The sequence below is a fragment of the Aplidium turbinatum genome, chromosome 10, assembly GCF_918807975.1.
Source record: "Aplidium turbinatum chromosome 10, kaAplTurb1.1, whole genome shotgun sequence".
NCBI classification, from domain to species: Eukaryota; Metazoa; Chordata; class Ascidiacea; order Aplousobranchia; family Polyclinidae; genus Aplidium; species Aplidium turbinatum.
The window spans coordinates 2,011,683-2,032,412 of record NC_137481.1 but is presented as its reverse complement, the minus strand read 5'-3'; the positions used below and the strand labels follow the sequence as shown (position 1 = coordinate 2,032,412).

Genomic DNA, 20,730 nt, shown 5'->3' with positions numbered 1-20,730 from the left:
TCTTAGTGCTGTGGCTTGTTGAACTGGGCCTCAATAATGTTGCACTTGCTTGTTTCAATCATGAAATGAAACGATAAAGCGACCGCAGTTCGAATGCACCAGGAAGCAGTCGAACAATGCGTCGATCAATTTTCGTACTTCGTCGTTTAAAGCCTTTCCAAACATGCAACACTGCTAGGATTAAGGTGTCAACGGACTTGTTTGATCATCCTCGGAAAATTGTTGGAACATAAATTTGAGCGCTTGTTGGAGTTTTAAAGGGGTACTAAAGGAAAAACCTGACTTGGCGATTTTCCACGTTCTTTGTGTTTAACTTGCTACCATAAAACAATTTTAAATAAAATTTTGCCCCATTGCGGTCTGATCAGCATTCCGCACGTGCTTTTGTCAGAGCTTTCAAAACGGGAATGGGCGTGAGCAGCGAAGCGTGCGACTGTACAAGTGTACAGCTACGTCACTATACACTAGCAATCAGCTGATCGCGCAATAGTTGTTACTGCGGGCGATTTAACTGTAGGCTATGTATGTATGTACATCAAAACATCAGATTTCAACGTCAAAACATCAAACAGTTTGCTCAAAACATCAGATCTGATGTTAAAACATCAGATGTGGTAACGTGGCTTTTGTTATTGCTGTCGATAGTGACGTATTCTCGAGCAGTTTTCCACTTTTTGGTCATTTTAAAAAAATGAAAAATAAATGAAACATTGGTCTTTGAGCCTTGCCAGTGCCACTGAAAACAAATTTTATTCGGTAATTTTTTTGAAATGTATTCTTGAATGTTCAGTTTACGCATTTTAATGCTTAACTCCCGCTTGAAAATTTCATTTAGTATGCCTTTAAGGTCTTGTGCTTCCAGTGGTGCATTGTGCTTCTTCTGGCTGGTTTAGTTTGCAACTTTCAATGGGAAAACACACGGAATACATGATTAACCACAAATAAGAAAAAGTGCGTATATATTAAGATATGTACTGTACATATATGAAAATGAACACAGCTAAAGACATCCACTAAAGCAACAAAGCACACAAAACATGTTTAGAAAAGAAAACTATGAGAACAACTGAAAGTAAAGAAGTCAATAAGTTTACAATAAATTCACAAAAACTTTAGTAAGACAATTATTTAATGAACAAATAGACTCGTGGTCTGTTCATCAGCAATTTGAAAATCCTTGGTTTTCAAATCGCAGCAACCGAGAAAAAGAAACAATAAGCTTAAATACTTTATGTTTATTATTCTTTGATGGAGCTGCCTGTGGAATAAATAAGTATATCACCATCATCATCATCATCAGTATCATTATCACAGTTATCAATGTCGGAGTGAACGTATGAATCATCACGCAAAGATTGTACGTCATCACCAGGTGGCGTGACGTCAGCAGTCTGTGGTTCGTCTTCTTGATGACGTGTGCTTTTGCTTACGTCACTTACATGGGTCGTCTGTTGATGAAAGCTGGAATCGACTTTGACGTCATTGAGAAATGATGCAATAACCCCGCGGGCTTCTCTCTCTTCAGCAATCGCGGATCTCATCACGTTGTTGGAATAGGAAGAGTTGAAAGGGCGAGTTTTATCTGCTTCCAAGTCGTGCGAGTCACCTGAGGAAAGCCTGTTCCCTTCTGGTAGCCCTGGGGACTTTGACACCTCTCCAGTTGATGATTTGTTGCTTCTGTCGTCTGAAGAGAATCGACGCCGCATTCGATCGATGACGTACAGTGACACTCTTCGTATTCTATGTACGGGGACTCCCCCCAGAGACGAGAAATCATGAACATTTTTCTTTTCATTTTCAAGCTTAGTCTTACACCTAAAGATAGCGACAAAGAGCATCCCCACAACACACTGGAAGGCCAAATAAAACAACGGGAAAAGGAAAAAGCTTTCAATTAGGTGACTCGGGAACGCCACCTTGAGGATGGCGCAACCAAGCAAACCGTTTGGGCACATTGTCTCTACTGCCACCGTACGACGAGTTTGACCGTCCATGGATGCCAGTGTTGCCAAGAAGTATCCAACCGTAAATCTGGAAAGATTCATGTCATGTTTACAATATCAATACTACACTTTCACTTTTATTAGTTAGGTCCTTTCTTTAGTGATTACTTCGTTACTCAGTTATTAACAGATCGCAATGTCATATGAACAATCTTATCATTGGTTCAGACAAGGAATCATCAAATAAATGTATGGCGGTTGTAAAAGATGTTTTCATATCAAACAACATCAGTAAAAAAAACTTTCTTTTAGTTGTATAAACAAGTATCAAAACAATAATTAATATTGTAGCCTATAAAATAAAATTCTATTCAATAAAACTATTGTAGCCTATTATTTAACACAAACTAAATGATTAATTGACATGAAATTTACACCAGCATTTTTTGTCAACAGCTACGTTTACCCAAAAATATCAGCTCCACTCACCCAAACAAAGGCATCACTGCACAGATAACCCACATCTCCCTGGGTAGATGACGCAATAGCATGTCCTCGTACACAAGAGCTGCCAGCACTACCAGTCCGAGGGATGTAACGAGCAACAAAACTTTACAAACCTGAGCGAGAGTTAGTTGATGAGAACAATGGTTGTGTGATGCAGGGATGGAGAGATTATAAATAACAATGCTAAATAGAAAAGGTGACATCAGAAAAATTCGTTTGCTATTGATTGTGATGTCACAACAAATAATGCGACAAAAATGCAACAAACGACATTAATTAGCAGCCATAATTAGTCTAAAAGTATTTTAAAACGTTTTAATCTGACAAAACTGGAATCTACTTACTGTCACTATCTTCTTTGCGACTGCAGGCCACCTCCAAGTGATGATGCTCCCAACACTAACAGGCACAAACATGACCAGTAGCGCCAGTAGGACGACAGGGTAGGCTATCAGTCGTCGGTAATTGGTATCCTCTGGCAGCCATTGCGATCCGTACACGAATAAGTTGAATGGAATGAATGCGAAAGCGAGTAAGGATGAGCAGATGGTCATCGTTGTGCTATTGTGACGTCATAAGAACAAAGTTGACACATAAAAGTAGCAAACTATCATCGCGATTTGATGTCATTGCACAGAAGGACAAACTAGTGGTTTGTGTCGAAACAGGAGAAGATTGTTTAAAATTGGTCAAATTATTGCTCACGAGCTGTTAAAGCTCAATTGGGTACGGTACTCCAACAAATTGCGCTTGCATAAAATACTACAGCATGCTTGCAGCTATTTGGTCGCTGCGTGACTTTATTGAATGATTGAATCAGCTTTTCCGCTGATGTTGCAATGCAGTGGCTCGTAAGAGTTACATGCTATAAAGTGCAAGCCCATCTTTTGCTCAGGCTATTATGCTGTTTTGTCTTCTTCAGATTTAAGTTTAAAAAATTTATTTATGCTTAATAAGAGGTTTATACTAATAACTGTCTTATTTCACAAGAGTGCAAAATACTGCTCGGAATTGACAACTTTATGTATACTTTATCAGTTATGTTGAAAATTTATGTCCGTGTGTGAAACATTATCCGGCTCACCACATTTTTAAGCATATTCGAAATTACCAAACAACTTTGAATTTATGAAACAATTTTTCTCAATTATACTTTTAAATTGACATATTTACCTCAAAGCCATATCCCCTTCCACTAAACATGCGAGTATATTGGACAGGACTCCCCCTGGTACACTCGCAGTTACCAGGGCAACCACGGCTGGGACGTGGGGAATCCCCAGCATCTTGACCACTCCGAAGACGAGCAGAGGCATCAGGATGAATTGAGATGTGGATGCGATTCCAATTCCATACGGACGCTTGATGTGACTCTTCAAGGAGTGAAGATCAACAGAACAACCTAAAAGATCCTTCAAATTAAGTCGTCACCATCGGATGCTTCACCAGCCAGTTGCTTGAACTGACCTTTGAAGATTAAATTTAATCTTTGAACCTCTTGGAATTTATGGCACAGAAATTTTAGTGCAGCATATTGGTGCCATATTTTTGTTTACAGTAATCTCGATATTTGACAGGGCAATAAAAAGGAATTAAATTTTAATGGACAATCTGAGACACAGCAAGAGTTTATCAATAAATTTGTTGGACTGAACGCGTTCAGTTGACTTTCAATGAATACAATCAGGATAACCAGGATTTGAGTGTCTGTATTGTTGTAGTAGGGATCTAATTGTTTGGTGGTTACGGCTTGTATAGTTTGCCGCCATTTTCGTCCATAATAATCCCAGTTTCCACGAACGTGAGACTGAGATGTTAATCCTACTTTTCCATCAGAGCACAGAATGGTTTGAAATGTCATGACGTCACAAATGTCCATCCGTCAATAATTACTGGCGCCAAAGTGAAGGTTACAACTATGCAACTACGTCATAATCACAGCAGCGTCCAGTTTTTTAAACAATTTTTTTCACAAGGGGTGGATCGAACATTCTTCTTTAACCTGATGCCGGTGGTTCGCTATGGAAGTGGCGGTTTTTCAAAAGCTTTTGGAACACAATTTCTTAGTTATGTACAATGACGAGTTTCCAAATAATGAATCCACCAAAGATTAAACACAAACTCACCTAAACCAAGCATGACTTCTACAATAATACAAACGGATAACCATTTGATTGTTACATCCATAGCCGCTTTTGCGGGGTGATCCGTAAAATTAATGGTCGGAATCTTTACTTCAGAATCATTAAATTTTTCAAACGCTACAAAAGAAAAAGTGTGATCCAGATCCTCTTCCTTAATTAAATCTGTCAACCATGTCGGAGAAGTCTCATTCACTGCATCTTGGTGGACGGGAGCAATTACTTTGAACTTATCATTGAACATGTTTGGTAGAAAAAGTGACCTCTATGTTTGTGTAATCTAGAAAAAATGCAAGCGCATTAAAGTTAGTAGCCTACAGAAAGCATTTACAAAGCTTGAACACAATAGTTGTTACGCCTATCAGCCAAAAATGCAATGTTGTAGAGCTGCCCGGTTTTAAAGAAACGAAGGAATAATAGCTGCCTATACTGTAAATCAGTTCATATAGGCTAACTGTTTCAGCAAAGTCCAAAAGGAAGCTTTTAATCTGGTCTACATTATAAATTAAAAATCATCTTGAAACTTGTCTCTCACACAATTTGACAGTATTCTACAGCAAGCGGTCTAAACCATCATAACGCACTCAATGACGTGAAATATCAAATCTTGCAAAATTTGCCCGAGCAGCCATTGTCTCATCCCTGCACGTCATCATGGGCGAGCTGCGCGATTGTTGAGTCAAAGCCTATTCCAGAATCGTGCACGAAACAATCATTCAATGGCAGGCCGATATAATGGCTTAAGTAAGATAGCTGACTAAACAACACAGTGCAAACATAAATCTATCTAAAAGCAAAAAAATTGGCAAAGTGAAACCCACTGAGAACTCGATTTCTTTTAAACAAAACGCGAACGATGAGGCGAGCTCGAGACCGAAGTAATCTAAATTGTCCAATATTCCTTTTGAATGCAGCCACAATTTTATTCATCAAATCACTGGTGACCTGAAAGGCGTCATAGGCTACTCAGTCTGCTCAGATCAAAGCAAATAATCTTTGTATCAACGTTTTCTGACCTACCTGAAAACTTTTTTGACCTACAGTACATGGCTTATATAGTTGAGAATACCGACCTACTTTGTTTCAACAAGGAGTTTTAATACGAAATATCATGATATTCAAACGTTTACTCATCGAACGTTGGATGAGTTGTTGAGCAACTGGGTGACGACAACGTCGGCTAATTGGCGTCATAACATTTATTGACTTCTAAACTAGAAGGAAGATAATTTGTTTTACTTTGACCTCATTTATTTACAAATTTTCTTAAAGCACGCTGCTACGTCATCGGAAGGCACTTAGAGGCATGCTGAAAGAAACGGGAGAAATTAATTCGATTTATTTTGATGTGCGAATTAGACTACCGAACCGGTACTTGAAGCCTCCCGAACAAGACAGCTCAAAGAAAATTTTATTAATGTTTTTTAATCACTTAAAATGCTTTATCAAATCAGCACAAAACAAACCTTCGCTTCAAAGGACTTATCAGTGTAATAAAAAATTCAAAGGGTTTAAAACTGCATAATTTTTGACTAGTTTAGTTGTAAACGTTGTAGAAGCTGACACAGTCTTCTCTGCGATGAACTAAAGGACTATAGGCCTACAATGTCTTCTTTCCTTAAACAAACAAGCTTTCTGCTAACGCTCTTGCTTACACTTCGCCATAATCGAAACGCTTTTCCGAAAATTACAACTAGGCTACAACAACTAGCAACGATGCAGATCTCGTACAACATGCGTAGGGCCAGTCGCCTACGTCTGAACAACTTTCCAGCATCTACATTGTCGTGAAGTTGAAAAAGTGGCAACTGCTTGATTTGAATTAGAGATCGAAGGTTTAAAGAAGTCTCAGCGAGAATATATGAACAGTGGTTTAGAAATGGATGAATTCATCAGCTGTTTGATGTTCAGAAACACTGTAACACGAAAGCTATAAGTCAACGCATTCATCTAATAAACGTTGCAATCATGTAAATCCTTTGTGTCTGATATCATTTGGTCTTGTGCAGCTTCCATTTTTTTTTTTTCTAAAGCTATAAAACCTGGGAAGTAGGCTAACACTTTTGCTTTGATGATTAAAAGAAACAGTGATTGTAACCTAAATCTGTCCTATCCATAAAGTAAATAATCTTTACGCCCGCCTCAGGATTGGGCTGAATAAAATTTGTGACACTAGGCCGACTTATACTTTTAGGAGTTACTTTCAGCATTAGGTCAAGCTTCTGCTGTGGAGGAGCAAAATCGGAAAGCAATGAGAGAAATACTGTAAAAAAATTCAAAAGCAAATTCCTTTAATCAATCACAGCATTGTCTGAATGGCATACCACGACATGTAAATGTTTCTTCACAGATGAGAATTAGCTTCAGAGCTTCATAGAAATTAGTTGGGTGGTAGAAAATAATGAGCCAAGCAGCTTTCCATTGAGTGCTAACTGACGTATTACTAGCCTGTGATTAATGAAATAATTACTTTTGATGTGAGACTGTTCCTTCAAACAATTGTTGGTTGCTTCGGCAATTGGTGCTTGCTCATAATAAGCCCAGCAACGTTTATAAACCGCTCCCTGACACAAAATTGCCGCTCGGAACCGTTAATTATTTGGAATTGGGAATGTCTTTCTTCAATCAATTATTAAAGAATTAAAGCTGCTGTATGCAGCACAGAATAGGCGGATTCCCTATTGCAGGAAATGATGCTTTCGATAAAGAAAAAAAACGCACATTTCAAGACGTCGGTAATTTCAAAAAAATGTATTTCCTTGACCCAAGGCCACACCACAAAAGTAGACTGAATACTGAAAAGTTTGGGTGTTCATCAGGACAATTATCGTTTCTAGCACTAGTTGCTACGTCCATCTGATGAAATTGAAAGTAAAATTAACAACAAACAAGATGGTTTATTGCTTCACTGACGTTTCGCGCACCATGACAATGCGCATCCTCAGAGCGAATAACATACAAAATAAAATTTCACCAGGTTACATACTACTGTAGTGCGATTGAAGGCAAGAAAAAATAAAACACGCAATATTTTAAAAAATTGGCCAATGATGTGTGAGCGGTTACCTTCCACGTTAAATTACGTAAAAACTTCCAACAAAAACATAAAAATTCGAAGAAGTGACGACCGACAGAAAAAAAGTGCGATTGAAGGCAAGAGAAATGGAACACAATGTTTTAAAGATTGGCTAATGATGTGTGGTTACTTTCGACGTTAAATTACGTAAAAGACTTCCAACAATAAACATAAATTCGAAGCACTGAATTTATGTATCTCTCTTTTTCATTGTTCTTATCGTTTTCAGCTAGCACGGAGTGTGAGCTGGTGAGTGGTTAGGTATCTCTGATGTTGAATGGCCTTTGCTTCCAATAGCTTTCTATACGGCATGTTGGGTTGGTCCTTAACTAATAGTCTATAAACTAACAAGTATTAATATCCCTACCTTAAATATGCATTTATACTGAGCAAAATCAAGAGACTTGTGACTTTATTTTCCGATCTGTTCCATTCAGTTTTGCGTGCCTACCAAAGGGCTGGTTGAGCAGTTTTTGTGTAGAATATGAACATCGTCATGGCGCGTTGCTGTTACTTGTTAATATAATTGGGATGGAGATGAATCGCATTTGTGGTTTTAAATGTAAGACTATTTCGATTACAATCACAAAAAAAATTCATCATTCTAAGTCTTGTAACTTGTATTTAAAAAAGTACCGTACCGGTACCGCGGTACTATTTTTGACCAGTACCGGGGTACTTTTAAGTTGTACCGTTCCCACATCTGGTCGTGCAGGTGTTTCACAACCCGGCCATACAACTGGCGATTGCGCGCTGTCATTGTGGACAATAATATTGGTTCACGGAACGGCGCGAAATAGCAAGCGCCGGTGTCCTGGGCGTTGCTCTGCAAACTATTTGTACCTGAATGTTCAATTGTTCATGGGTCGGCTTCTATGTTGAGTGCATGCTCAATTCGCCTTGTTTCGCATGAGACAGCCAATCTCGGTAACCGGCCCTGCGTCAAGAGCCTCTATAAGTATGCGCAACTGCCAGGAATAACCTATCAAGGCTGTGTCAGCCCGAGAATAAAGATTTAAAACCAACCAAACCAGACAGGATGTTCAGATTTCAGGGCAGGTGATGGAAAGTCAGGTGAGTGTAGCTTCGTCCAGTTCTGCCATGCCCTGTATTCCATTTCGCGCCTTGTAAAAGGGACATGCAAGCACGACAGGTCAGCACTGCTGACATGCTCAACATGTTGAAAGTCGCAATGTCAGAAACTACGAACAATTAAGTGGGATTGAGCGTGAGTTGTGATTGCGTCATCACGACAGCTTCGACCATTGATCATACTTCGTATGCCAACACAGCAATAACATCGGCCACATGGTTGAGTGGGTGAGATAGTTGCACTCGCACTAGCGGGATATGAATGTCACTGACTGGACAGAGAACGAAGTAACAATAGTAGTAAGATATAATGATTCGTGTAATGGTCGGAACAATATGAATGACTGCGACTTCAATAACGGTGAATATACGCAAAAGCGCGGGAGAATGCCTAGGCATTACGCAATAGTCACGTGACCACATTGAATCAAGTTGCTCGCACCATTCAAAATAAATTTTCACCTTGGCTTGAACTTTGCAAATACGAAATCGAACAAGAACAAAACAACATGTGACTATAAGTGTCCCTGTATGTCATGCACTATGACTCGCAATTGTAGGGTTATGACGCAATAAGAATTAGTCGATGACGTCATAACAAATTCAAAACACTGAAGGTGAATGGAACGAAAGGTGCGCAGAAGACAAGTTCATATCGCTAGAGCGAGGTCAGTTGATCCCTGATCATAGCGAGCGAGCCAAGCACAGTGTCCACAGTGTTTCGGTTCATCTCCACTTTCACTTCGGATTGGTCGTCTTTCTGGGGAACAGGTGGAATAATGTGAGAACAACTTATAACAGTTTTTTATCATCATCATCACCGGGCTTTGTTTTTTAACGTGCTGATCTAGCGGGGCAGTTCTACACTCGTAGGCCCCACTTCAGATGACGGTTTTGTAACCAAGGAAGGAACTCGTCTCAGGTAATTCAATTTTAGCGCAACATGAAGTGAGCAACAAGCACGAACGAAACACTTTTGTTCAGCAAGCTTCGGTCGCATTACAAACTGTTCAATTTTCCATCAGAGAGCACTTAAACTGAGCATCAATAATTCGTATGTTCAAAATTAAATTTGCAAAATTTTTACTCAAAGCCTCACTTAGAAGTTTTTGTTTCGCAGACTTGACAATTGTTTGAAAGCTTTATGGCTAGGAAGAATATGAAGACAACCTCCCTAACCTACACGGGGAACACCCCGATCTCACCTTCATATTGAGGATACAAGTTGGAGGCAAGTCCCCGTCATTCCGGTTCAACTTCCAATTAAAATCGACCAACTTCGGGTAACTGACTGAAACAAAGAAGTACAAGATGAAATCTCGTCATAGCAGATCCGCTGCCACCACAGCGAACCCGCAGCATCAGGCTAAGACAGGTCGCAACGATCATGCTGCTAAAAGCGAAACTCAATCTACAAAGAAGTAGAAAATCATGAAGAGCTTTGCACAGTCGGCTGCGTAGCCGAGTGGTGAGAGCCATGGTTCAATGTTCGATAGGGCGCCGGTTCGACACCACTCAAGAGCACGTGGCTGTGTCTTTGGCAAGGCACAGGCATGACGTCGATTGTGGAGTGGGGCCCTTTCGACCAAAGCCCTTGATGTCTCTTCTCATGAACAAAACGCTGCCCGAGAAAGAAATGCCTACGGCCATGGCCTGCTGAAATGAACAGTACTGCCAGGTCGGTAACCATAGCAACCACGGTGTCAATGAACTTCGTTACCAACCAATCCCCACTTGCCACGTATGAGGCTTCATATCATAAAGCGTCCACCAACCTTGCTCGGCCATCATGGAGCTCCTCCACGAGTCCTGGTTGTTCAAGGCGCATTTGGAAAGGAGGTTGCGCAGGTCCTTGTGGAACGTATCGGGGAATAAACTATTTATTGCCTCCAAGTCTTGGTAGCCTAGATCGGGGGGAGCAAAACAATGAAAACATGATTTGATCGATTGAAGGGATCAGCTCAGCCTACTAGCCAAGAATATCACCAGTTTTCAAACTTTTCCTCGGTGACCGTGTAAGGTTTGCGTTCAATTGCTCATGGCTGGAATCAAACCAGCACTTTTTTGATCGTGTGCAGCAGTATTGCCACTCTTCTACCGACGTAATGATACGTGTCTGGCAGCGTAAGTTTAAGTCGCTCATCGCAGCCACAGAACATATCACTAACACAAAAACTTCATTATCGGTCCCACCTTCATATATCACGGTGGATAGGAATCCCCGCAATGAATGACGCAATTCGACGGCTTCATCTTTGGTGATGTCAAGCTTGTTTTGGTAAAGATTTTCGTCATCCTTTGTCTGATTGGCTAAATTGCTCACCACGTGACAACACAAATCGTTCACGTGACGTTTGAACTCTTGCTGCAAAAGAACATTAATGTTGCATCAAAAATGTGACTTCAATCCAACTGTAAGTCACCGACAAACAAGAACACAAACTGCTTGAAAATGTTGAATCTTTCCCGTTGATTGAAGTGCTCCCGGGAGTTGGGACTGGTGCGTTAAATGTTGCCTTGAAAACGTCAATGACAAACACATTGAACTAAAACAACTAGAGAAGATGCAGCGTCCACTCACCGCGCTCATGGACGTCTTCAGAAGATGAAGCAGTCCGGAGTATACAGGGAGTCTCTCATCACTCTCCATGACGTCACAAACACTTAACAAATTAATTATTCCTGAATAAAAGCCGGTTTGAGAAGGCGAGAAGCTGCTATGTAAGTCGTTTATCATTAACTGCACACAAAGAGTAATTCATGCATCTCTATGCAAACACAGTAGCGGTGTAAGGACGATGTCATCGGAGCTACACTAACAGCAAATCAGTTGTTTTTTACATTTATTTAACGTTTGCAGACGTTGAATATAAGAAACAACTGGTATGCTGTCTGGGTATATACCATGCACAAGAGGGCCAGCTTGGGAGAAGTAGTTTATATGAAACGTAAAACTGCAACATCCACACCATCTTTCATTGTTGAATCACAAAGCACACAGAGCGACAACCGACAACAATCTTTGATGGGGTCACACGAATTATAATGATCTCACAGTTCGCTAACGAACCTAGATGTTGGCAACAAATAACAAGCAAAAAGTCTTTGAAATCATACAAACATATGATATTTGATTCAACAAAGAACAAAAACATTTTACGTTGATGTGAAGTCGAACAACGTTTCTTCAACGCAAATGATTTTGATGTTAGTTTCAAGAAAGTAAAATCTCGATGTGAGTAGCAAACGTAGATGATGGAGACATTCAAATTGTCGGATCAACTTTAGGTGAAATTTCATCAATCAATGAAGACGTTTGGTGTCGGAGCGTACAATAATGATATTTTTATTTTAGGAGCGTACAATAAGCATGTTTTTATTTGCGCCCATTGCGATAACATACAGTACACTGCGATACAACAGATGACAGGAAGCAGCGAAGTGACATATAGTCTTCGAGTTAGCTGCTCCCCTTATTTTGGCTTGCCATTAAGTGTTTGCTGAGACACAGCCACGTGCTCTGGAGCGGTGTCGAACGCACGTCCTTTCGAACGTTGCGCAGCCGTTCTCACCACTCGGCTACGCAGCCGACAATGCGATAGCATGCCACAAATAGGTTACAGAATATCGATAGCTCATCTGTCAACCAGGCCTTATGAGGTTTAGGAATTATATTACTTGAACTTCATGGAAGATTAATGACGACGACAGAGCTGTATTGGCAAAGACATGAATTTTTTTCGTGAATAAAAATGATATTTTAAACGCAAAATCTTCACTCTGGTGACCAGACCTACGTCAGTGGCCAACACCTCTGCAAAGCATACTGCCAGGAGCTTCAGAGGAGTCTGTTGTCAGCCGAGACGATAACAGGGTTAGATAAGCGTAACCGGCAGCAATCTTGTACGTGATCGCAACCCACAGTGACAGCTGGCAAGATGCCCGCAGCAAACTACTGGACGCTTTGCAATCAAGTTTCAATGACAGCTCTCTCAACGCGGTGGGGCCAGTCAATCTTCCAGTGAGAACGCGTCCATCTCGTGAATTCGCGTGTTGCGCAACAAAGCAGCAAGGTTCGGTGCCGCTTCCAAGGGATCCGCATCGTCATTCACCAGTCTCTTGTCGATGTCGTCACAATCGGCCGTTAGTGACGTCACACATGCACTACCGAGCAGGTCAGCTTGTGCGGCCGAGCATAGCAAGTGTCATGACGTATTCCTGCCGGGTCTCGGAGATGCGGAGAGTCAGTTCCTCCAGCTCGGATTGGAATCGCATCTGCAGAAGAGATCAGGAGTTGGAGGATTTCACAAGTGGAGTGGTTTAAACCTCGGCCAATAAACGCTTCAAGTTGTGAAGAAGTTGAAAGGTCAAGCAACAACGGTATAAAGCAACGCGCTGAGAAAGCGAATAATCCAAGACAGCACAATTCATCATTTTTACATTGATTAAACGCCTGCAGAGGTTTAATCAATGTAAAAATGACGGATTTTGCTGTCTGGGATAGAACAAGATGAATGGAAATTTTCCCAACACAATCTCCTCAACAGCACGTGGCTAATACAAACTTGCGCACTCCAAACCAGCGGTTTTGATCATTGGCTAAGTGTGGGATTCAAGGCTGTTGAAGTTTAATCTCACCTTTGGAAACTTCTTGTCAAATAACAAATCATTTGCAACCAAAACGCGTCAGGCTTCCCTGTGTGACTCGCTCGCTCACCTTTAGCATCTCATTCTTTATGTTCTCTCCTTTGATCAGATTCTCCTTACGTTGCCTTCGCTTCCGAAGTTCTCCGAGTTCCGAGTGCAGCTGCTCGAGCCGCATCTCAAGACGAGCTGGAAGAAAGGAATAGAATGAAACTTAAGTACAAGTGGCTGATGAAGCTTTTACCACAAAACTTCCTTCTTCATTTATTGAAGAATTGCGATAAAGGCAACAGAACAACTCACAGAGGTGCAGCGGGGAAAGGTTACATACATTTATTTTATAAAGCAAGAAACCTTCACTCAACATTTCACAAGAATATCACAAGAACTTCAACATTCTCTATGCTGTGTCATGGTCAAGGAATTGGAATTCCAAAATAGAGCCTCAGTGTGGAACAGAATGGTTTAATATACAATTTGAAAGGATTTCAATGTTTGCTCATGTAGGTTTTTATCTAGAAGTTTCTTCACACCAAAGTTCAATATTAGGAATGTAGAGATTTCGTAATCTTATGCACAGCGTCTCTGTGAGGAGTGTTTTAATACTAACATAATCCAACTCATCATTCTTTCATGATGAAAACGATTCACATAAAATATTTTATGAATCTTCCATCCACGAGCATAAATGGGAGATTGCTAAACTTTAAGAAGCGGGCACAGAGTACGCCGCCCACCAGCACAACATCGCTCACCTCTCTCCTCCTTGTTGGTAACCATGGCAACATTGGTCGGTATCTCACTGGGATCGATGTCCTGTGAAAGAATTCGCATCAGAGGAAGATATGATGAGCGACCACAAGCAAGGCTTTCATCCGTAGACCATTTAAAACAGATGTATCAGGGATGATTAAAAGCCACTGCTGTAGGTAGCAGAAAAAGTAGCAGATGATTCTACTCTTGTAGCATTGTAGTTGCAATCATCTCCTGTAGTATTGTAAAGTCCACTACGTATGCAGTGTGTGTTACAAACAACGACTTGTTTGACAACACCACATGCAATATTTCTACTGATGAAATCAACCAAAACAAGAAGGCATCGCTGCCCTTATCGGGCCACACTTTCATTTTGCGATAAAGTTCCCCGCAACGAATTCCTGCTTTGCACGGGAACGCATCATTTGTTTGCACCTGGAATAGACGACTTTTGAAATCATGGGCATTTACATTTTGTAGGACAGGTCCATGGACAGATCTTATCCAAATTCAACGGAACTTATTTAAATAGGAAACAGGGATACGAGTGACAGATATAAATTATGACAAAATTGAATGCAATGTTGTCAACAATCTGGTATGCGAGAGCTTTTGTCTGATGCGGAGTGGTATCTAGTCAAACGGCGCTCATTGTGACATGAACAATGAGTACGACACCTTAATGTTTTCTTTCGTATGAACCACTAACCATGATAACGGAGCGCACAACGGATTTTGTTGCGTGGCCGTGATATCAGCCCAAGGGACCGATATGTCACCCACTCAGACTCTGCAGATGACCACACTCACCTTTATTTCGTCATAGTCATCCACATTCACGTCATCCTTTTCGTCATCGCTGTCGGAGCTGGAGAGATCCTGGAATATCTTGTGGAGCTCTTCCTGGTCTGTGGACGGGAAGTGCATCCCATTCAATCATTTTCTTAGTTTAATAAAGTGGGGTGAATGTCTCTTAATTTCTCTACAGCCAACCTCGAAAGTTAAAGAGGCAATGGCGTCAGCAACAGTTAAGAGCGTATCGAGCAAACAGGTTTAGAAGGGGGATTTCAACACAACACAATGATGTGTAGGTCTACATTAATCTGACCTTGCAGATACACCGCGAAACGTTACTTTTCTGTGTTTTAGAGGGAGGGGGGGCGATTTCTCCAATCGCCACTCTCTGGATCTGCCACTGGCAACAGTAAACTCACGCCACCAAACACCAAAACAAACAATGTCACACCATACTGGTGAAGACACATCCATCAAAGGGATTGAGCAACATGACAATCTACAAATGAGGAATGGTTTAGTAGTTCGCTGCTTTGTTGAAACAGAAAGTTTTCAGAACATGTCACTTTACAATTTCTCGCCAATCCAAAGAACATAAAACAACCGTTCTAGATTAATTTCTCGCGTTCTTCCGGTGACTATAGACTAGACTTCACGAGAAGTTAAAATAATAACTCGCTTTTTACCAACGTTTCGTCAGTCAGCACGACTGACTTTATCAAGGGGGCTGAAACAGGTAAAACTACCTGTTTAGCAGCAAATGGCACAACACAGAAGCATATTAAACAAAATGGACAGTGCACGCTGCAAACATTGTCAACATCTTGCACATAATTTGTAGTGCACTAGCCTGTTGATTGACCAGAACAAGCATATCACCAAGTCAACCGCCATTTCGAACATGGAGCTCAGTAGTTGACATTGCAGCTTCGCTTGTTTGATGATAACCTGCCAAGGTGAGCCTACCTGATGTATGTATTCTTGCGAGAAAAAACGCTGTTTCTATGTAGACTATCTAGTATGTCAATGAGGTATTAACAAAGCAAAACCTAATCACTTTTTTTATTGATTTAATGTCTGCAGATGTCGAATCAATGGAGAAAGACCAGTTTCACGAGCTAGGAAGACATGGGTTTGTTGGCCATCGAGTGATTACTACATGATGGTGTTATCAACTTTGCGAGGTTGGAGGAATGTTTACACAGTCTAAATAAATAAATCTGAGTTACTGGATAACTTATAGCAAACAATTTAATGCTGTAAGCTGTCCATTGGTAAGTCGTTATCGGAGGTTGAAATCAAATGGAGAATGCTGATTGGTCTCTTAAATATTGGGCTTTCTACTCAGGCGCAAACGCGGCAATTCTTCTATGGAATGTGACATCAAGGAACTGAGAACATTTCCATTGGATAAATTTTTTAGAACAAACACACTCAGACGATGTGAGACGCTTTTTTTGCAATCTAATCACATCAGGAAAGTGAAATGCACTCACCGATGGTTTTAAAGTACATCCACTCAAATTATAAGATCCACTAAACTGAGTTGAAACTAATTATCTTGTACACGTAAAATCCCCCATTTAAGTTGGTCGTCACAAGCCTCACCTGTGATGTCAATGTCTTTGCTCTGCGAGGATCCAGCCTTGGATTTCTCATTCTGCTTTTCTTCTTCGTTAATTATCTCGTAATCTATAGCGTTGTCTTGTTAAGGAAAGGCCAAAGCGAATGCAATCAGATCTTACGTCTTGAGGCTAAGAGGCCCATTCAGCTTGTTGCTCTTAAGCGACAATTGAGTGCAATCAGCTTGCCTTGTTCGATAACATTTGTCACAAACATATTCCACAGTATAACCAGCGCTGGTGGTGTGGGCAGGGAAAGTATAGAATAGCTTAAGTAAGTGCTGCCAAACGTGATACAAAGAGGATGGGTTCGACTCTCCGGATAGTTGTCGCCTCTTAGTGAAACTCTCCAGGGCGTACACAGAGGTGGCTTTTACTAAGTTCAAACCAAAAAATTAACTTTTTTAATCTAAAGATGAAACCACGTGATTTTATCAAAATTGCAAAGTAATTTCCAACTGGACGTTGCTTCAACCGAAGAATTTGAACAATTTTTAGTTAATGAAGGCGACTAAACACTTTGAACTTCTTAGGAAATGGAACATACAAAGAAAAACGTTCCAATGTGTGACGTGATAACGTCTGGGGCGACATTGTCTTCAATGTGAAAGAGAGTTAAAAGCGTATGGTGCCACACAATGCCTGTGTGTGCGTTCACACGCGGCTTTTATTTAAGGAAATAGAAGATGGAAGAGGAAGCGTATTGTGTCAACTGCTAACACAGTTCCATTTGAAACAACCTTATTTGTACTAACGATTCAAAATGCAAAGTTAGAAAACCAGTCACTGTGATAACGGGCCGAGCAACATTACAAAACAACAAGCAAACGCAACAATCAACTAAACAGTAAACGATGCGCCTCCACCATACAGTTGCTTGTTGAGAAGGAGTGACTGACACCTTTGTTTTTGTTTTTTCATATCTTTATCCTGCATTGCGGGAAAGCGGACTTGAACGCTATGCATCGGTGTACGCCTTCCGACATACACCTGACCCACGCTGCAGCCGACGGCAATGTCTGTTTCCGCTTGTCTACTCTGCTTATGACTTAAATTTGGTACTACCCATTACTCGAAATCGATCACTGGGTAGAGGCAATTATCGTAAAGTTTCTTGCTCAGAGAAACAACAGCAAGTGTGGGTGGCTGGAGTCGAACATGCAGGCTCTCGACTGCGAGCCCAACGCGCTAACCACTCGCCCACTGCTGCCAACTCGGCCACTGCACTCTGGCCGCTGCTACCTTGTAAACTTTGCTTTTAAACTTGTACAGTTTTTCAAGTATAGTTCACAATGTAGATACAAACAACTTGTGTTAGCCTGATGCTGCGGGTTCGCTGTACGTTCTACCACAACGAAACCGCAGCATCAGGCTAAAACAAGTGGTTTGTATCTTCGGGTCTGCTACTATTCGATGAGTCCAATTTGGTGAGTCAGATTCGGTGAGTTCCTAACCTCTAACCCCTAACCTTAACCCCTATTCCTAAAACGGCAATGATAATTAGGCTACGGTACCCGATAATTTAAAAAAAAATTGAAAAAATCCCCCGTTAAGGGATCGGACTCACCGAAACGGGCCATTTCGTGTATCTTCATTGTGAAGTACACTGCTAAACTGCTGAAAGCGACACTCAATCTATTGCTTTTCAAGTATAGTTTGGATAATGTTGCTCGGCCCGATATAGTTTCAATGAACTCGTCCTATCACCATCACTCTTTATATCTCCCCGATCGATGTTCTTGTTTTGCAACCACATTCTGGCACAATGAATAAACCGAGCAACTTCCAGGCAGGTTACCATACTTTTGTTGCTGAGCTTGGTTATTGGGTTTGAGCGAAACTAGAGGGCAGCGTCTCTTAGTTTGTCCTATTTATTGTAACTGTTCGTTTTTATCAAGATGTTGGTTATTTTCCTGATGAGGTCACAGCGTGGCGTCAAAACTGGTTGAATTCCTGTTAGGTTGGTTTCCTTATAGTGTGAACGATGCAATTTAAAACAACTATTCTGCTGTTTGTCAAACGACTTCTAACACGAAGTTATGAAAACAATTAGTTGCTATAAGGATACGGACATGAACTGCCTCCATGTCTGCTTTCAGTAATCGTTTCACTTCTTTCTCAATATCGGGCGAATCGATGTACTGTAAATAAAGAAAACATAATAGTTATTAATAATTTAAGAGCCTGAAACCATCAAACACAGTCAAGTTGGGAGACAATAAACCTGATGAAACAGCAATGGCATCAACACTAACCTTCTTCCTGGCGGTTTTCCTAAATCTTCTTTTCCTCACGTTCTTAAGCGGTGGAGTTACTGCGCGGAATGCATATACCTGGTTAGGGTTATCACACGGCATAGGAATGGCAACCGATGCAGCACCTCACGACGCTCACCATCGATTGATTGTCAAGTTTGTTCAAAAAGTATTTTCATCTAAGTTTTGTGAAGATAACTAGTTTAGCTTGTTTACATAAAAATGAAATAAGCTTCCATTCGAAGCGCACACGACGCCGTCTCCATTATGAGGAAATATGTGTCTTCAGGAGGGATGAAGAGCGGCGCAAACAAATCAAAATGGAGATCAAGAATTGCACAAAACGATCATGAGGGTCGCCGCTGTGGTAGCACCAATGATAAAGCTGCCACGCTACTTACTTCCATGAGGCCACTGATACTTCTTGTCATGATGCATCAACTTCTCGCCGGATTGTCCATCATTCTCATCATCTCGAGAGCACACCAGTATCTACACCAACATAAGATATAACTTACTACATGGCGACTATAAACAGACTCATCCCCCGCCTCTGAGAAATGGTTCTGCAGAACAAACTTTAAAAAATTGTCACAGTTACAATTCTTTGCATCTTCAACAATAAACAAAAACTTTTGACCTCACTACAGTTAACAGAATTTATGAAGTTTATAAACTTGCCAGTCATCAAAATGAAGTCTTGGTGTAAAAAATAATTTGATGTATTCTTAGTCGCAGAAATTGCTATAAGGTGTAAGAAATTCATTAAATAAGATGCCAATTTGCCAAACCTGCCCCAAATCCGCAGTCTTGTAAAACAGTTTCATATCAAGCGTTTTAAGACTTTCTATGATGCAGGGCAAGTCCATGAGCTTGCCTGGCAAAGCTTCACCATCCAAAGTAACCACTGCGTGGCGCATATCAGCTGCAAGAATGAAAATAATAATCATGCTTTGTCTTGCGCACATTGCAATAACATAGCACAAACTACACAGTGATCACTCACAATCCAACACAACAGACAGGTGGAAGCAGCAAAGGGACGTGTTGTCATCAAGACAGTAGCTTATTTTAGTATTTATTTTTGCCATTGTCTTGCGCACATTGCAACAACATAGCACAAACTACACAGTGGTTACTCACAATCCAACACAACAGACAGGTGGAAGCAGCAAAGGACGTGTTGTCATCAAGGCAGTAGCTTATTTTAGTATTTATTTTTGCCATTGTCTTGCGCACATTGCAACAACATAGCACAAACTACACAGTGATCACTCACAATCCAACACAACAGACAGATGGAAGCAGCAAAGGGTCGTGTTGTCATCAAGGCAGTAGCTTATTTTAGTATTTATTTTGCCATTGTCTTGCCAAGACACAGACGCGTGCTCTGCAGGGGGTCCGATGCCATCGAGGGTTGCACCGATCGGTCTCATTGGTGAGGTGTTCGATTAATAACTCATCGACAGTAGCTGAGTTTATCAATGATATCTTATGCTTTTATGATTGAAGTACTTTTCATTTGCCTCTGCTATTCTTCTTTTTATTTCTAAGTAATAATAATGAAAGATGTTGAAAAAAGAAATAATGAAATGTGTTGTACTGAAATATGTCAACATAAAAATGCCCAAAGCGGCATCTCACCGTGCATATCAATGGTTAGCCTATCGCGTAAGTTTCCTGCCAGCAATATTTCTTTGAGTTTGTCCGCCTGGTCCTGATAATGCAAAGATGTTTTTGTTTAATAGATAACACTTTGAAGTTAGAAGTTGACAACATTGTTAGTCAACTTACCAGAGGTAACCGCAAAAGAAATTGGTCTTCCGGTTCGTACGATTTGTTGAATATCTCCATGATTCACTTGTTCAGTTACGGTACTAATTTCCTATAAACCCTGAA

At 40.8% G+C, this 20,730-nt stretch overlaps 3 protein-coding genes across 3 annotated transcripts; all 3 read right to left on the bottom strand.

Annotated features, from left to right (window-relative positions):
• Positions 1 to 958: 958 nt before the first annotated feature.
• On the bottom strand, positions 959 to 4,846 carry LOC145778774 (hepatic sodium/bile acid cotransporter-like). The gene is made up of 5 exons (XM_082590350.1): positions 4,577 to 4,846; positions 3,624 to 3,852; positions 2,795 to 3,011; positions 2,433 to 2,563; positions 959 to 2,031 (listed from the first exon to the last, which is right to left on the bottom strand). Exons 1-5 carry the CDS (start codon positions 4,833 to 4,835, stop codon positions 1,239 to 1,241), a joined length of 1,629 nt encoding a protein of 542 aa, XP_082446476.1. The 5' UTR covers positions 4,836 to 4,846; the 3' UTR covers positions 959 to 1,238.
• Positions 4,847 to 9,417: 4,571 nt separating this feature from the next.
• Positions 9,418 to 11,409, bottom strand: LOC145778352 (COMM domain-containing protein 9-like). The gene is made up of 5 exons (XM_082589824.1): positions 11,341 to 11,409; positions 10,953 to 11,124; positions 10,484 to 10,663; positions 9,965 to 10,050; positions 9,418 to 9,519 (listed from the first exon to the last, which is right to left on the bottom strand). The coding sequence occupies exons 1-5, from the start codon at positions 11,407 to 11,409 to the stop codon at positions 9,418 to 9,420; spliced, it is 609 nt and encodes a 202-aa protein (XP_082445950.1).
• LOC145778053 (transcription initiation factor TFIID subunit 7-like) lies at positions 10,985 to 20,730 on the bottom strand. Its single transcript, XM_082589454.1, has 12 exons — positions 20,626 to 20,730; positions 20,476 to 20,548; positions 19,623 to 19,756; positions 19,233 to 19,323; positions 18,832 to 18,890; positions 18,645 to 18,717; positions 16,563 to 16,646; positions 14,970 to 15,067; positions 14,159 to 14,219; positions 13,477 to 13,592; positions 11,341 to 13,034; positions 10,985 to 11,124 (listed from the first exon to the last, which is right to left on the bottom strand). The coding sequence occupies exons 1-11, from the start codon at positions 20,683 to 20,685 to the stop codon at positions 12,936 to 12,938; spliced, it is 948 nt and encodes a 315-aa protein (XP_082445580.1). The 5' UTR covers positions 20,686 to 20,730; the 3' UTR covers positions 10,985 to 11,124; positions 11,341 to 12,935.

Excerpts from the sequence above, each read along its gene's own strand:
- LOC145778774 (XM_082590350.1), bottom strand. The coding sequence starts at position 4,835 with ATGTTCAATGATAAGTTCAAAGTAATTGCTCCCGTCCACCAAGATGCA. Across the intron at positions 3,853-4,576 it reads AGAAGTCATGCTTGGTTTAG|GTTGTTCTGTTGATCTTCAC; the intron begins GTGAGTTTGTGT and ends AGGATCTTTTAG. Across the intron at positions 2,032-2,432 it reads GCAGTGATGCCTTTGTTTGG|ATTTACGGTTGGATACTTCT; the intron begins GTGAGTGGAGCT and ends GAATCTTTCCAG.
- LOC145778352 (XM_082589824.1), bottom strand. The coding sequence starts at position 11,409 with ATGGAGAGTGATGAGAGACTCCCTGTATACTCCGGACTGCTTCATCTT. Across the intron at positions 11,125-11,340 it reads TGAAGACGTCCATGAGCGCG|CAAGAGTTCAAACGTCACGT; the intron begins GTGAGTGGACGC and ends GTTCTTTTGCAG. Across the intron at positions 10,051-10,483 it reads TACGTGGCAAGTGGGGATTG|TCAGTTACCCGAAGTTGGTC; the intron begins GTTGGTAACGAA and ends TCTTTGTTTCAG.
- LOC145778053 (XM_082589454.1), bottom strand. The coding sequence starts at position 20,685 with ATGGAGATATTCAACAAATCGTACGAACCGGAAGACCAATTTCTTTTG. Across the intron at positions 16,647-18,644 it reads CATGGAGGCAGTTCATGTCC|ATTACGAGATAATTAACGAA; the intron begins GTATCCTTATAG and ends ACAACGCTATAG. Across the intron at positions 14,220-14,969 it reads ATGACTATGACGAAATAAAG|GACATCGATCCCAGTGAGAT; the intron begins GTGAGTGTGGTC and ends ATTCTTTCACAG.